We start from the raw sequence: 14,128 nt of genomic DNA on the forward strand, positions 1-14,128 counted from the left end.
TGGGTGCGTGGGCTTCTCAGGGAGCAGAGCACGGCTCCAGGGCACATGCGATCAAGCAGCACACAGGCTCAGTAGCTGTGGCTTGCGGGCTCAGTAGTTGCTACACCTGGTTTTAGTTGCTTCAAGGCCTGTGGGATCTTCACAGTTCAGGGCTCGAACCCAAGTCTCCTAGCAGGCGGATTCCTATCCACCGTGCTGACAGAGGAAGTCCTACTTCTATTATTCTTAACTTGTACAAAGATAATCCCAACCTAGCACACAACAGGGCTTAACAAAATAGTTCTAGGATATAATAGCTATCAGGGCACTGATGCAATCTGAGGGGTATTCCAGAACGTGTTCATTCTTTCATTCACACATGAGGAATCTTTACTAAAGACCTAGAATACAGAAAGACTACCGATTCCCAGGTGGAATAAATATTCTCTGCAAGCCTGCTAAAGCAAAATGGCATTAACATGGAAATCAGACACCCTTGAAGATTTGTCAAAGCCAAAGATGAGAAAAAAGCAAAAAAAAATTCTACCACCATAGAACACCCCCTAAAGTCTGGTTGACTACACATCTGTCCTGTGGATGCCCAGTATGACAGTTCTCTAGGGAAGCCCATGGCTCAATGGTAAAGAATCCGCCTGTAGTATAGGAGACGTGGGTCCAATCCCTGGGTCAGGAAGATCCCCTGGAGAAGGAAATGGCAACCTACTCCAGTATTCTTGCCTGGGAAAGTCCATGGACAGAGGAGCCTGATGGGCTACAGTCTTGTTCTTCAGTCACTGATCCACGTCCGACTCTTTGTGACCCCATGAACTGCAGCATGCCAGGTTTCCCAGTCCTTCACTGTCTCCCAGAGCTTGCTCAAACTCAGGTCCATTGAGTCGGTGATGCCATCCAACCATCTCGTCCTCTGTCATTCCCTTCTCCTGTCCTCAATCTTTCCCAGCATCAAGGTCTTTTCCAATGAGTCAGCTCTTCGCATCACATGGCCAAAGTACTGGAGCTTCAGCCTCAGCATCAGTCCCTCCAATGAATGTTCAGGATTAATTTCCTTTAGGATTGACTGCTTAGATAACCTTGCAGTCCAAGGGACTCTCAGGAGTCTTCTCCAACACCACAGTTCAAAAGCATTAATTCCTCGGCATTCAACCTTATTTATGGTCCAACTATCACATCTATACATGACTACTGGAAAAATCATAGCATGATTATACAAACCTTTGGCAGCAAAGTAATGTCTCTGTTTTTTAATATGCTGTCTAGGTTGGTCATAGTTTTTCTTCCAGGGAGCAAGCATCTTTGAATTTCATGGCTGCAGTCACCATCTGCAGTGATTTTGGAGCACAAGAAAATAAAGCCTTTCATTGTTTGCATAGCTTCCCCATCTATTTGCCATGAAGTGATGGGACTGGATGCCATGATCTTAGCTTTTTGAATATTAAGTTTTAAGCTTTTTCACTCTCCTCTTTAACCTTCATCAAGAGGCTCTTTAGTTCCTCTTCACTTTCTGCCATAAGGGTAGTGTCCTCTGCATATCTGAGGTTATTGATATTTCTCCCTGCAATCTTGATTCTAGTTTGTGCTTCATCCAGCCTAGCATTTCTCATGATGTACTCTGCATATAAGTTAAATAAGCTGGGTGACAATATACAGCCTTGATGTACTCCTTTACCTATTTGGAACCAGTCTGTTGTTCCATGTCCAGTTCTAACTGTTGCTTCCTGACCTGCATACAGGTTTCTCAGGAGGCAGGTCAGGTGGTCTGGTATACCCATCTCTCAGAATTTTCCACAGTTTATTGTGATCAACACAGTCCAAGGCTTTAGCATAGTCAATGAAGCAGACGTTTTTCTGGAATTTCCTTGCTTTTTCTAGGATCCAACAGATGTTGTCAATTTGATCTCTGGTTCCTCTGCCTTTTCTAAATCCAGCTTGAATATCTGGAAGTTCTCAGTTCAAATACTGTTGAAGCCTAACTTGGAGGATTTTGAACATGACCTTGCTAGCATGTGAAATAAGTGCGATTATGCAGCAGTTTGAGCATTCCTTGGTATTGCCCACCTTTGGGATTGGAATGAAAACTGACCTTTTCCAGCCTTGTGGCCACTGCTGAGTTTTCCAAATTTGCTGACTTACTGAGTGCAGCACTGTCACAGCATCATCTTTTAGGATTTGAAATAGCTCAGCTGGAATTCCATCACCCCCACTAGCTTTGCTCTTAGTGAGGCTTCCTAAGGCCCACTTGATTTCACACTTCAGGATGTCTGGCTCTAGGTGAGTGATCACACCACTGTGGTAATCAGGGTCATTAGATCTGTTTTGTAGAGTTCCTCAGTGTATTCTTGCCACCTCTTCTTAGCGTCTTCTGCTTCTGTCAGGTCCATACCATTTCTGTCCTTTATTGTGCCCATCTTTGCATGAAATGTTCCCTTGGTATCTCTAATTTTCTTGAGGAGATCTCTAGACTTTCCCATCTATTGTTTTCCTCTATTTCTTTGCATTGATCACTTAGCAAGGCTTTCTTATTCTTGCTGTTATTTGGAACTCTGCATTCAAATGGGTATATCTTTCCTTTTCTCCTTTGCCTTTCACTTCTCTTCTTTTCTCAGGTATTTGTAAAGCCTCCTCAGACGACCATTTTGCCTTTTTGCATTTTTTTCTTCTTGGGGAAGGTTTTCATCGCTGCCTCCTATACAATGTCATGAACCTCCATCCATAGTTCATCAGGCACTCTTGTCCATCCGATCTAACCCCTTGAATCTATTTGTCACTTTCACTGTATAACCGTAAGGGATTTGATTTAGGTCACACCTGAATGGCCTAATGGTTTTTCCTACTTTCTTCAATTTAAGTCTGAATTTTGCAATAAGGAGTCCATGATCCAAGCCACACTCAGCTCCTGATCTTGTTTTTGCTGACTGTATAGAGCTTCTCCATTCTCAGCTGCAAAGAATATAATCAATCTGATTTCAGTATTGACCATCTGGTGATGTCCATATGTAGAGTCATTTTTTGTGTTGTTGGAAGAGGGTATCTGCAATGACCACTGTGTTGTCTGTTAGCCTTTGCCCTGTTTCATTTTGTACTCCAAGGCCAAACTTGCCTGTTACTCCAGGTAGCCCCTGACTTCCTACTTTTGCATTCCAGTCCCCTGTGATGAAAAGGACATCTTTTTTTGGTATAACTTCTGCCATCTTGGAGGTTACTCGCTGGCTACAGTCCATGGGATCACAAAAGAGTCAGACACAACTTAGTGAGCAAACAACAATAATAATATGAGAATAATTCCCTCTTTCCCAATAAAGCTTCTTCTATCAATAGGAAAGTGATCAATTCTTGGACATTCAACGTAGCAAAATCTGAATTGAAGCTAACCCAGGTTCACTAAAGCAGGCGGAACAGAACCGCAAGGACTCTTCCCCATAAAACACTGGCTGAAATGAACAGCAGATGCCAACATCCAGGCAGACTGGCCACTGCTCTCTGGATCCCAAAGCTTACCCACTGTTAAATCAGAAATATAAACTTAGGTCAGAATTTATTCTTTTTTTCCTACTCTGTCAACGTACTTATTTTTAGCTGTAAAAACTTCACCAATCTAGAGGAATATACAAATTACAAAACTTTCATAGGTTCTCACACAAAGTTTTACAAATAAGCAGTCAGAATACCAATACGTAATAACCCATTTCAAAGGTACAGAAGTCAATTTTTCAAGATTAAACTCAAATTAACACAATTTATTCACCCATCTATAATGCACATTATGTTTCTAATAGGCTGCACATAAATCAAGTTCTAATATGCAATCCAGATCCAGAAGTAGAGTCCCCCTTCTACTGTCTTGAGGAATTAAATAAAATTTTACAAGTAAACTAAAACAATGGGCAAATAAAAACATGCAACTCTCCCTAGATAAAGGGAGACCTCTAGAGGCAAAAGCTGAAAATTGGGACTTTTTTCCATATCCTTAGGGATCTTAGAGCCACATAAACAAGTCTGTTAAAATTCCTTCACTTAGCAATTATTCTCTATGCAGTTTGTAAATTCATTTTATTTTTAACCTACTACTTGTCATCTAAAATGACAATGTTCCCCAAATCCCAGGTGGTGGTTGTTCTATGGCTAAGTTGTATCCAACTCTCTGCGACCCCATGGATTCTTTCCCAACGAAATTTCACTCACACACTTACTTTAAATCTTATTCAATCTGCTGGTTCTGTTGGCAAAGTGGTAAAGAAAAATGGGCATGGGTTAAACTGATTAGAGAGACAGAGATAACATTAATGTGTTTCACACCAGAGTCTAAGATAATCACATACAAAGAAAGATCTAAGATCTTCAAAAGGTTAAGGCAGAAGAAACTATACTTATTTAATGATAAGTTGTCTTATAAAATGTTTACTGACTTGACTGATCTGATCAGAAAGATCTCTAGCTTATCCCTCTGTAGTGGTCACTAACTCAAATGCTCTCAGGGTGCCCCCCCACCAAAAAAAACCCCAAAAAAACAGGCTCCAGGGCTGGTTGGAAAAGGCAAAAAAATAGAAGACTAGCTGAGAGAAAACCATCAGGCAAGGGGTAGAGATGGACAGAAACTGGAGAACCAACCCCAGACTGTCCCACCACAGGTGGCTCAGACGGTAAAGAACTTGCCAGCAATGCAGGAGACCCGAGTTCAATCCCTGGGTTGGGAGGATCTCCTGGAATAGGAAATGGCAACCCACTCGGGTATCCTTGCCTGGAGAATTCCATGGACAGAGGAGCCTGGCAGGCTACAGTCCATGGGATCACAAAGAGTCGGACACAACTTAGCAACTAAACCACGACCAGACTAAAGGCATTCCCTTTTTTCCCCTCTTAATGCTAAACTGGCCAAACTATCTACCCTCTCAAGCTGACCTCACCCTCATTTGCTACACTTCGTCTACAGATTTTGTGAACTTTCTCCCCTAATGCAAAATACTAAAGTAACACAAATTATTGGGTTGGCCAAAAGGTTCATTCAGGTTTTGGCTAACCCAATAAAAAAATTAAAAAGGAAAACCAAATGTGTACCTGTATAGAAAATGCCTGGAGGAATATTTTCCAAGGTGTTAACAATAGCTATCTGAGGATGAAGAGATTATGAATGTTTTAATTTTCTTATTTTTGTTATTATATTGGTTTTCTAATGAGAAAAGAGGAAAGTAAGTTAATTTTAAATGAGTAGCATCAAAAGCCAAGGCATGCCGGACAGAGTCCTTACCACTCTGTAACTGAGAATAAGAGGCTGCAAGACTAACAGGAAGCCAGAACTGAGTATCAACATTAATCAAGGAAAAATATTTAGTTGCCACATACCATCATTGTGCTGTGTTCAAAGATCATTTATTTTTAAATAAGAAAAGAAGATTACATTTTGTTTAAATAACAAAAGGCTATCTTTGATAAATGAGGCAACTGAATTAAAATTTCAAAGCTGAGACCAATTAAACTCTCCTCCAACGCTTCCCTAACTTCATACGGCCTTACCATAAAGATCAGGTCCATGAGGAGTAAAGACATTATACAAAACTATGTTGAGTGGTGCAATCACCAGCTTCCCGTAATAGTAGCTGTCAATGACCACCACAGGCACCTAAAACAGAGCAGAAAACAAAGCGATTGTAGAGTTTTGCTCTGGAAACATCATCACAATGCTAACAGTGTAGACTTCAGAATGAAAAACTGAATCAACTCCTGAGGTTCTCTTTTCCATCCACATCACAAGTTGCTTTCCTTACAACTTTAGAACAAAATAATGTAAAAAGACAACTCACCAGAAACAGCATTAGAGCAACCAACGACCAATGAAAGAAACTCTTCCACCTCTGTTTCATGATCAGCAGATCAAAGGCAATAGGTAAACTATTTAACAGAGAAACAGGAAGTGGGGAGTTAAATACTCAGAGAATACAGACTCAAACAGGACAGATTCACACATAACTCATGCTGAACTGAGAATCAGATGTCTCCAGCAATTATCGTGAGGGAAGAAGGTGGTACATGAGAGGATGTCTTCTCAAAAATAAAAATGTGATCTCTTCACAGAACTCATCAGAGGATGATGCATTCCACAGTGTACAAGAAATACAAATACTCAGCTTCAGAGTGAGCTCCATTTTACAAGTATTTATGTACAGTGGACATTTACAATATATTAATCATAACTAAACTACCTTACTGTCCTATTCCCACCCTGCCAAATAAATACCTATTTCTCCCTTCCATGATTTATTAACACTTTAGTAATAAAATAATATTACACACTTTCACTTCAATTCTGATATATCCCTTTCCAATATGTAGTATAGTTCCAATATGCAATATTTGCCCTTCTTCCTTTCACTTGAATTTCTCAGGCAAGTAGCATATGTGCATTGCCTTCACTATTTCTTCCTTAAGGCCTAACATCAAGTTATTAAGACTGATCTGAGGTCATCAGGAATTTCCTCTGTGCCAGACCCAGTATCTTTCCACAACCCCATCTCCCTTTGTCTTTCTGTTGCACTTGACACAAAGCATCTGTTCCTTCCTCTTTAGACTCCCTGGCCCCGATGATCTTTTCTGGGCTCTTCCCTAGTCCTCCTTTCAGGCTTTCTTCCCTATCCCATGGTGTGCCTTACCATGCATTGTCCTAGCTCCCAAAGACAAGGTTCTACTTTTCTCTCTCTACACTTACTTTCTCAGCAGGTGCTTCAACTCCTGTTTCATGAACAATCACTTTCATACTCATGACTTCTTAATCTAGGACACTAGTCAGAGCTTTACCCATGATCCAGTCACAGTGAATTCCCTCCCACACCAATCTATTTACTTACACCGAATCTACCCAGTGTCAACTACAGGCTCTGCTCCTGCCTCCTCCACGAGATCTCTCCATTTACATGGCACTATCATTGCTATCATCTATTTGGCCATGTCACGTGGACATCTCTCTATGATCTGAAATTCCACATTCTATTAACTAAATATTGCATTAACATTCCATTTTTTTTTTCTCCCCAACTAGTTACATTTCCATGAGAATGTTAGCTGCTCAGTTGTGTCTGACTCTGCGACACCATGGACTGTTGTCTACCAGGCTCCTGTCCGTGGAATTCTCCAGGCGAGAATACTGAAGTGGGTTGCCATTCCCTTCTCCAGGGGATCTTCCCGATCCAGGGATCGAACCTGGTCTCCTGCACTGCAGGCACATTCTCTACCATCTGAACCACCAGTTTCATTTCCATAGAAGCTGCATTTCTCCTTTGATAAGTCAATAAATGAGAGCACAGTGCTGAGTAATTAACTGTGATCCCAAAATCACTTATCAGAAGGCAGACTAATCAAAACACCCAAACTCAGAGGTATTTGAGGAACTCACAAAGTTGAATGTAGATCCAGTAAAGAGGAAAAGGAATGGAGAGACGGAAAAAAGGAGGATGGAGATGTAAAAATGAGGAAACCATAAGGCCTTGTGAGTCACATTAAAGTCTGGACACCATCACTAGAAAGGAATGAAGTACTGATACATGTCATAACGTGGATGACTCTTGAAAACATGGGAAGTAAAAGAAGCCAGACACAGAAGACCATACTGTATGATTCTATTTATATAAAATCTCCAGAACAGGTACATGGAGTAGATTTTTGTGTCTAGAGACACAAAGTAAATTAATGGATGTCAACCTAGACAGCGTATTAAAAAGCAGAGACATTACTTTGCCAACAAAGGTCCATCTAGTCAAAGCTATGGTTTTTCCAGTAGTCATGTATGGATGTGAGAGTTGGACTATAAAGAAAGCTGAGCACTGAAGAATTGATGCTTTTGAATTGTGGTGTTGGAGAAGACTCTTGAGAGTCCCTTGGACAGCAAGGAGATCCAACCAGCCCATTCTAAAGGAGATCAGTCCTGAATATTCATTGGAAGGACTGATACTGAAGCTGAAACTCCAATACTTTAGCCATCTGACGCAAAGAACTGACTCATCTGAAAAGTCCCTGATGCTGGGAAAGACTGAAGGCAGGAGGAGAAGGGGACAACAGAAAATGAGAGGGCTGAATGGCATCACAGACTGCACGGACATGAGTTTGAATAAACTCCAGGAGTTGGTGATGGACCGGGAGGCCTGGCGTGCTGCAGTCCATGGGGTTGCAAAGAGTTGGACACAACTGAGCGACTGAAATAAAGACTGGTAGGTTTGGGGACAAAAGGAAGTTACTGGTGAAGGGTACAGGTTTCTTTTAGGGATGATGAATGTTCTAAAACTGACTCTGGGTGGATTCATGTCAATGTATGGCAAAACCAATACAGTATTGTAAAGTATAATAAAGTAAAAATAAAAATTAAAAAAATAAATAAATAAAACTGACTCTGGTGTTGGTTGTATAACTGTATAAAAACCATTGAATTACACGAGTTAAGTGAGTGAATTATATGGTATATTACGTATAAGGTATATTACTGAATTACATCTCAGTAAAGCTGTTTAAAAAAATGTTTGGACACCAAAGAGCAGGGGTTGGCCAACTTTTTATTTAAGGGACCGGATAGCGTATATTTTAGCCTTTGCCAAACCTAAAGTTCTGCTTTGGTCTCTTGCATATTCCTCTGTATGTGTGCGTGTGTGTGTGTGGGGGGGGGTGTGCACGTGTACACACACACATGCATGGGTGTGCATTCTCTAAAAATGTAAAATCTCTCAGTTCTTGGGCTGCGCAAAAACAGGCCACCTGAATGTGTGACCCACAGGCTACAAACTGCCTTCTCTGTGACACAGAACAATGGAGAATCTATTATAGAGTTTAAGATAAAACAGAGAGCAATAAAATCATCTTTGCATTGTAGGAAGATAACTCTAGTTCGAGTATGGAGAGGAGATTTATAAGGACTAAGACTGGAAATGGGAAGAATATTTAGGAAGCTGCATTGAGGAACAGAGAGAGGTGAAGATAAGCAGATTCAAGAGACATTCCAGAGGCATAAGACATGACATGAGAAACAAAAGAGTCACAGAGGATTTTCAGGTCCTGGCCCAGCACAGATGGTGGTACCACTTACTGGGCTAGAAACACAGTGAAGGACAGATATGGAGGGAAGATGATGAGTTCAGCTTTGTACATGTTTAGCTATCTAAATGGAGATATCTAATAGGCAGCCAGGTAGATATGAGGGAAGCTTAAGAGATGAGTGGACTAGATATAAAGATATGGGACTCATCAAGATGATGGAGAGACAGCAGAAGTACAGAAGAGGGTCCCACATAAAACCTTGAGAAATATAATAATCTGAGAATGATATGCAGAAGAGAAGAGAAGATTGGAAGTGGGGAAACCAGCCTTTAAAATCCAAACAAGGAAATTTTAAATGTTTATTCTCTGACGTCATAACTCCCTTTAAAAAATTTTATTCTATAGATAAATTTCCATAAGACATGTAAAAGAATGTTTGCTAAATTATTGTGTATAATAACAAAAAAGAAACTGAAAACCAAATGCCTACCAGCAAAGCAATGGTTAAATAAATTATGGACAGCCATACAATAATGGAATGTTATTGCCAAGTTCAGACTTAAATTGAAGAAAGTAGGGAAAACCACTAGACCATTCAGGTATGACCTAAATCAAATCCCTTATGATTATACAGTGGAAGTGAGAAATAGATTCAAGGGATTAGATCTGATAGACAGAGTGCCTGAAGAATTATGGACAGAGGTTTCTGACATTGTACAGGAGGCAGGGATCAAGACCATCCCCAAGGAAAAGACATGCAAAAAGGGAAAATCTTTGTTTGAGGAGGCCTTACAAATAGCTGTGAATAGAAGAAAAGTGAAAGGCAAAGAAGAAAAGGAAAGATATACCCATTTGAATGCAGAGTTCCAAAGAATAGCAAGGAGAGATAAGAAAGCTTTCCTCAGTGATCAATGCAAAGAAATAGAGGGAAAAAAACTTAGAATGGGAAAGTCTAGAGATCTCTTCAAGAAAATTAGAGATACCAAGGGAACATTTCATGAAAAAGATCTGCTTAATAAAGGACAGAAATGGTAGGGACCTAACAGAAGCAGAAGATATTAAGAAGAGGTGGCAATAACACAGAAGAACTGTACAAAAAAGATATTTACAACCCAGATAATCACGATGGTATGATCACCAACCTAGAGCCAGACATCCTGGAATGTAAAGTCAAGTGGGCCTTAGGAAGCATTACTACAAAGCTAGTGGAGGTGATGGAATCCCAGTTGAGCTATTTCAAATCTTCATAAAAGATGATGCTGTGAAAGGGCTGCACTTAATATGCCAGCAAATTTGGAGAACTTAGCAGTGGCCAGAGGACTGGAAAAGGTCAGTTTTCATTCCAATCCCAAACAAAGGCAAGGCCAAAGAATGCTCAAACTACCGCACAATTGCACTCATTTCACACGCTAGTAAAGTAATGCTCAAAATTCTCCAAGCCAGGCTTCAACAGTATGTAAATGGTGAACTTCCAGATGTTCAAGCTGGATTTAGCTAAGGCAGAGGAACCAGAGATAAAATTGCCAACATCCTCTGGATCATCGCAAAAGCAAGAGAGTTCCAGAAAATAACTACTTCTGCTTTATTGACTATGCCAAAGCCTTTGACTGTGAATCACAACAAACTCTGAAAAATTCTTCAAGAGATGGGAATACCAGTTACCTGATCTGCCTCTTGAGAAACCTGTACGCAGGTCAGGAAGCAACAGTTAGAACTGGACATGGAACCACAAACTGATTCCAAATTGGGAAAGGAGTATGTCAAGGCTGTATATTATCACCCTGCTTATTTAACTTATATGCAGAGTACATCATGAGAAATGCTGGGCTGGAAGAAGCACAAACTAGAATCAAGATTGCAGGGAGAAATATCAATAACCTCAGATATGCAGATGACACCACCCTTACGGCAGAAAGGAAGAACTAAAGAGACTCGTGATGAAAGTGAAAGAGGAGAGTGAAAAAGTTGGCTTAAAACTCAAAATTCAGAAAACTAAGATCATGGCATCTGGTCCCATCACTTCATGGCAAACAGATGGGGAAACAGTGGAAACAATGACAGATTTTAATTTTGGGGGCTCCAAAATCACTGCAGATGGTGACTGCAGCCATGAAATAAAAAGACGCTTGCTCTTTGGAAGAAAAGTTATGACCAATCGAGACAGCATATTAAAAAACAGAGACATTACTTTGTTGACAAAGGTATGTCAAGTTAAAGCTATAGTTTTTCCAGTGGTCATGTATGGATGTGAGAGTTGGATTATGAAGAAAACTAAGCACCGAAGAATTGATGCTTTTGAACTGTGGTGTTGGAGAAGACTCTTGAGAGTCCCATGGAGTACAAGGAGATCCAACCAGTCCATCCTAAAGGAAATCAGTCCTGAATATTTGTTGGAAGGACTGATACTGAGGTTGAAACTCCAGTACTCAACTGATGTGAAGAACTGACTCATTGGAAAAGACCCAGATGCTTGGAAAGATTGAAGGTAGGAGGAGAAGGGGACGACAGAGGATGAGATGGTTGGATGGCATCACTGACTGTATGGACATGGGTTTGAGTAGGCTCCGGGAGTTGGTGATGGATAGGGAGGTCTGGCATGCTGCAGTCCATGGGGTCGCAGCGAGTTGGACATGATTAAGCGACTGACAAGCAGACAGCAGATGCTTAATAGTCACTGCTCTTATTAGAATTAAACATGAGAGAAATATTCTTCCATTTCCCAGAATCTTTATATAATTAATTCCCATAATTTCAGCCCCACCTAGAGACTATGGAGACAACCTAACATTCAGATGGACTTTATGCCCAGTAACACATGGAAGATGAATCACATTAGTTTCTTACCCAAGAGCTGCACTGAATGGCCAGCCTAAGATGGCCCCAGCGGCGACTCCAAGCACAGCAAAGGAAGTTTTGTCCATATACCAGCCAGTCATGGCTATCAAGGTAGTGTACATACAGAAGCTGCTAGGAAGGAATGCTGCAAGACAAAAAAATGAAAAAAGGAGGGAAAGAGACAAGGGATTGAAATATACTAGGTATTAATTATTAAAAATGAATGTGCATTGCAAAATGTCAATAACCAAGAACATACTTTGAGCAATGCTATATTAGAAATGAGGAGTAAAGTAATTCTCCTTAAAAAAAAAAAAGTTCAACAATTTTCTTATTTTCATAGTCCTGTTTTTTTATGTACCAGCATGTCACCCAATTATTCAATGTCATTTATCTCCTGGCCTGTACTCCAAGTCTAAAACTTACAGGATTTCAGGTTCCCCAGGAATACCCTCAGGTTTTATTTCCAGGCAGAAATTATGTTTCAAGAAATTTAGAGCCGTTGGGGCTTCCCTAGTGGCTCAGTGGTAAAGAATTCACCTGCCAATGCAGGGAACATGGGTTCGATCTGTGGTCAGGAATATCCCAGGTGCTGCAGAGAAACTAAGCCTGTGCGCCACAACTACTGAGCCTGTGCTCTGGAGCCCGGGACCTGCAACTACTGAAACCTTCATGCCCTAGGACCTGTGTTCCACAACAAGATAAGCCAGCGCGGTGAGAAGCCTGCATCCCAACTAGAAAGGAGCCCCCGCTCATCACAACTACAGAAAAGCCTGTGCAGCAACAAAGACCCAGCACAGCCAAAAAAATAAAATAAAATAAATTTAGAGCCATTGTTAACAATCTGTTTCGGAGGAAGTTAATCCTCTGATAGTCTTCTGAGACTGTCCAAGCAGCAGCCTGTCCCCCAGCGGAGCTCTCAGAAGCCTCTGAAGAGCCACATCTGTTAGACGGCAGCACTGCTTTGCACCCTGCATCCACCGCCACCGGGAGTTTGGCCTTTAGATGTCCCCCTAGTTATTTCATCACATAACTTTCTTGTTGACCACCTTCAGGGTCTCTGTGACAGTAACATTTCATCCAGGCATTTCTATTAACTCTACATGAAAATGCAGACCTGCTTCTCCCTGCTGTTTAAGGGCTTCACCTAGCAAGCACTAGGTAACAAAACTCAGTACCAATTCCAACAAGAACCACAGTGAACAGGCAGTATGGTGACTTATGTTGATGTATGGCAAAACCAATACAATATTGTAAAGTAATTAGCCTCCAATTAAAATAAATAAATTTAAATTAAAAAAAAAAAACAAACTCAGCAAAGACATTCCTATGGCTGATTCATATTGATGTATGGCACAAACCATCACAATATTGTAAAGTAATTATCCTCCAATTAAAATAAATTAATTAAAAAAAAACTCAGCAAAGGGTTCAGAGGCTCTGTATCAAAGGATGCCTGTAAGTTATTTGTGCCTTAACATACTCAACTGAAATTATAAAACTAAAGATACTCCCAGGTATCTCCCTCATACAAGAATCCATTTTAGGACTAGCAAAATAACTAAAAAGACATGTGAAGTACAACCTTCCCAGACAAATGCAAAACAACACTGATGCCATCCCATGCTGCTGATTCCAGCCCCAAGGGGAGGAGAGGAACCTGAGGTCTCTGCCCACTTAGAGGCCAGAACATAGTCTCATTCAGGCTCTCAAAGCTATTCAGGTAAGAGGCCTGAGGTCTCTGTAGAACATGGATTAAGATATAGTCATTGAAGGAAAAGTAAGTATATATCAATACTTTTACACTAGATACTATTTTTGTGTACATTTAATATCTGTACTAGATTCTGGTACACACAAGCCAAAATTAAAATTCAGAAAATTACATCTAGTAACTAAATTTTTCTGGGTAACTGGGAACAGGCTACCTTTTAGGAACAGGCCACTCTGGCGCAGGTCAAAAACCACAAAGGTTCAAATGCAGCACAGCTGGAAAGCCACCACTCTACATTAAGGATTTTATTCTAAATTTACAGAAGCTTACTTAAAAAAAAAAAAATTCAACAGAAGATGTGTACTTTTATAGAATCCCTGGCAAGTAACTGGCATAAAATAGAACCATCAAGACCAGGGTCTTTGAAACCATGCTAAGTCATTTCAGTCGTGTCTGACTCTTTGTGACCTTATGGACTGCTGCCTGCCAGGCTCCTCTGTCCAAGGGATTCTCCAGGCAAGAATACTGGAGTGGGTTGTCATTTCCTTCTCCAGGGGATCTTCCCAACCC

General features: G+C 40.7%; 1 protein-coding gene across 1 annotated transcript in view; it reads right to left on the bottom strand.

Annotated features, from left to right (window-relative positions):
• ALG9 (ALG9 alpha-1,2-mannosyltransferase) overlaps window positions 1-14,128 on the bottom strand; it is a 107,771-nt gene that overhangs the window by 75,734 nt on the left and 17,909 nt on the right. The window contains exons 6-8 of the mRNA XM_052652826.1: window positions 11,854-11,989; window positions 5,796-5,883; window positions 5,509-5,614 (exon numbers count right to left, since the gene is read on the bottom strand). Coding sequence (XP_052508786.1) covers window positions 5,509-5,614; window positions 5,796-5,883; window positions 11,854-11,989 — 330 coding nt within the window. The remainder of the gene's footprint in view (window positions 1-5,508; window positions 5,615-5,795; window positions 5,884-11,853; window positions 11,990-14,128) is intronic.

The sequence above is a fragment of the Budorcas taxicolor genome, chromosome 15 (genome assembly GCF_023091745.1).
Source record: "Budorcas taxicolor isolate Tak-1 chromosome 15, Takin1.1, whole genome shotgun sequence".
NCBI lineage: Eukaryota > Metazoa > Chordata > Mammalia > Artiodactyla > Bovidae > Budorcas > Budorcas taxicolor.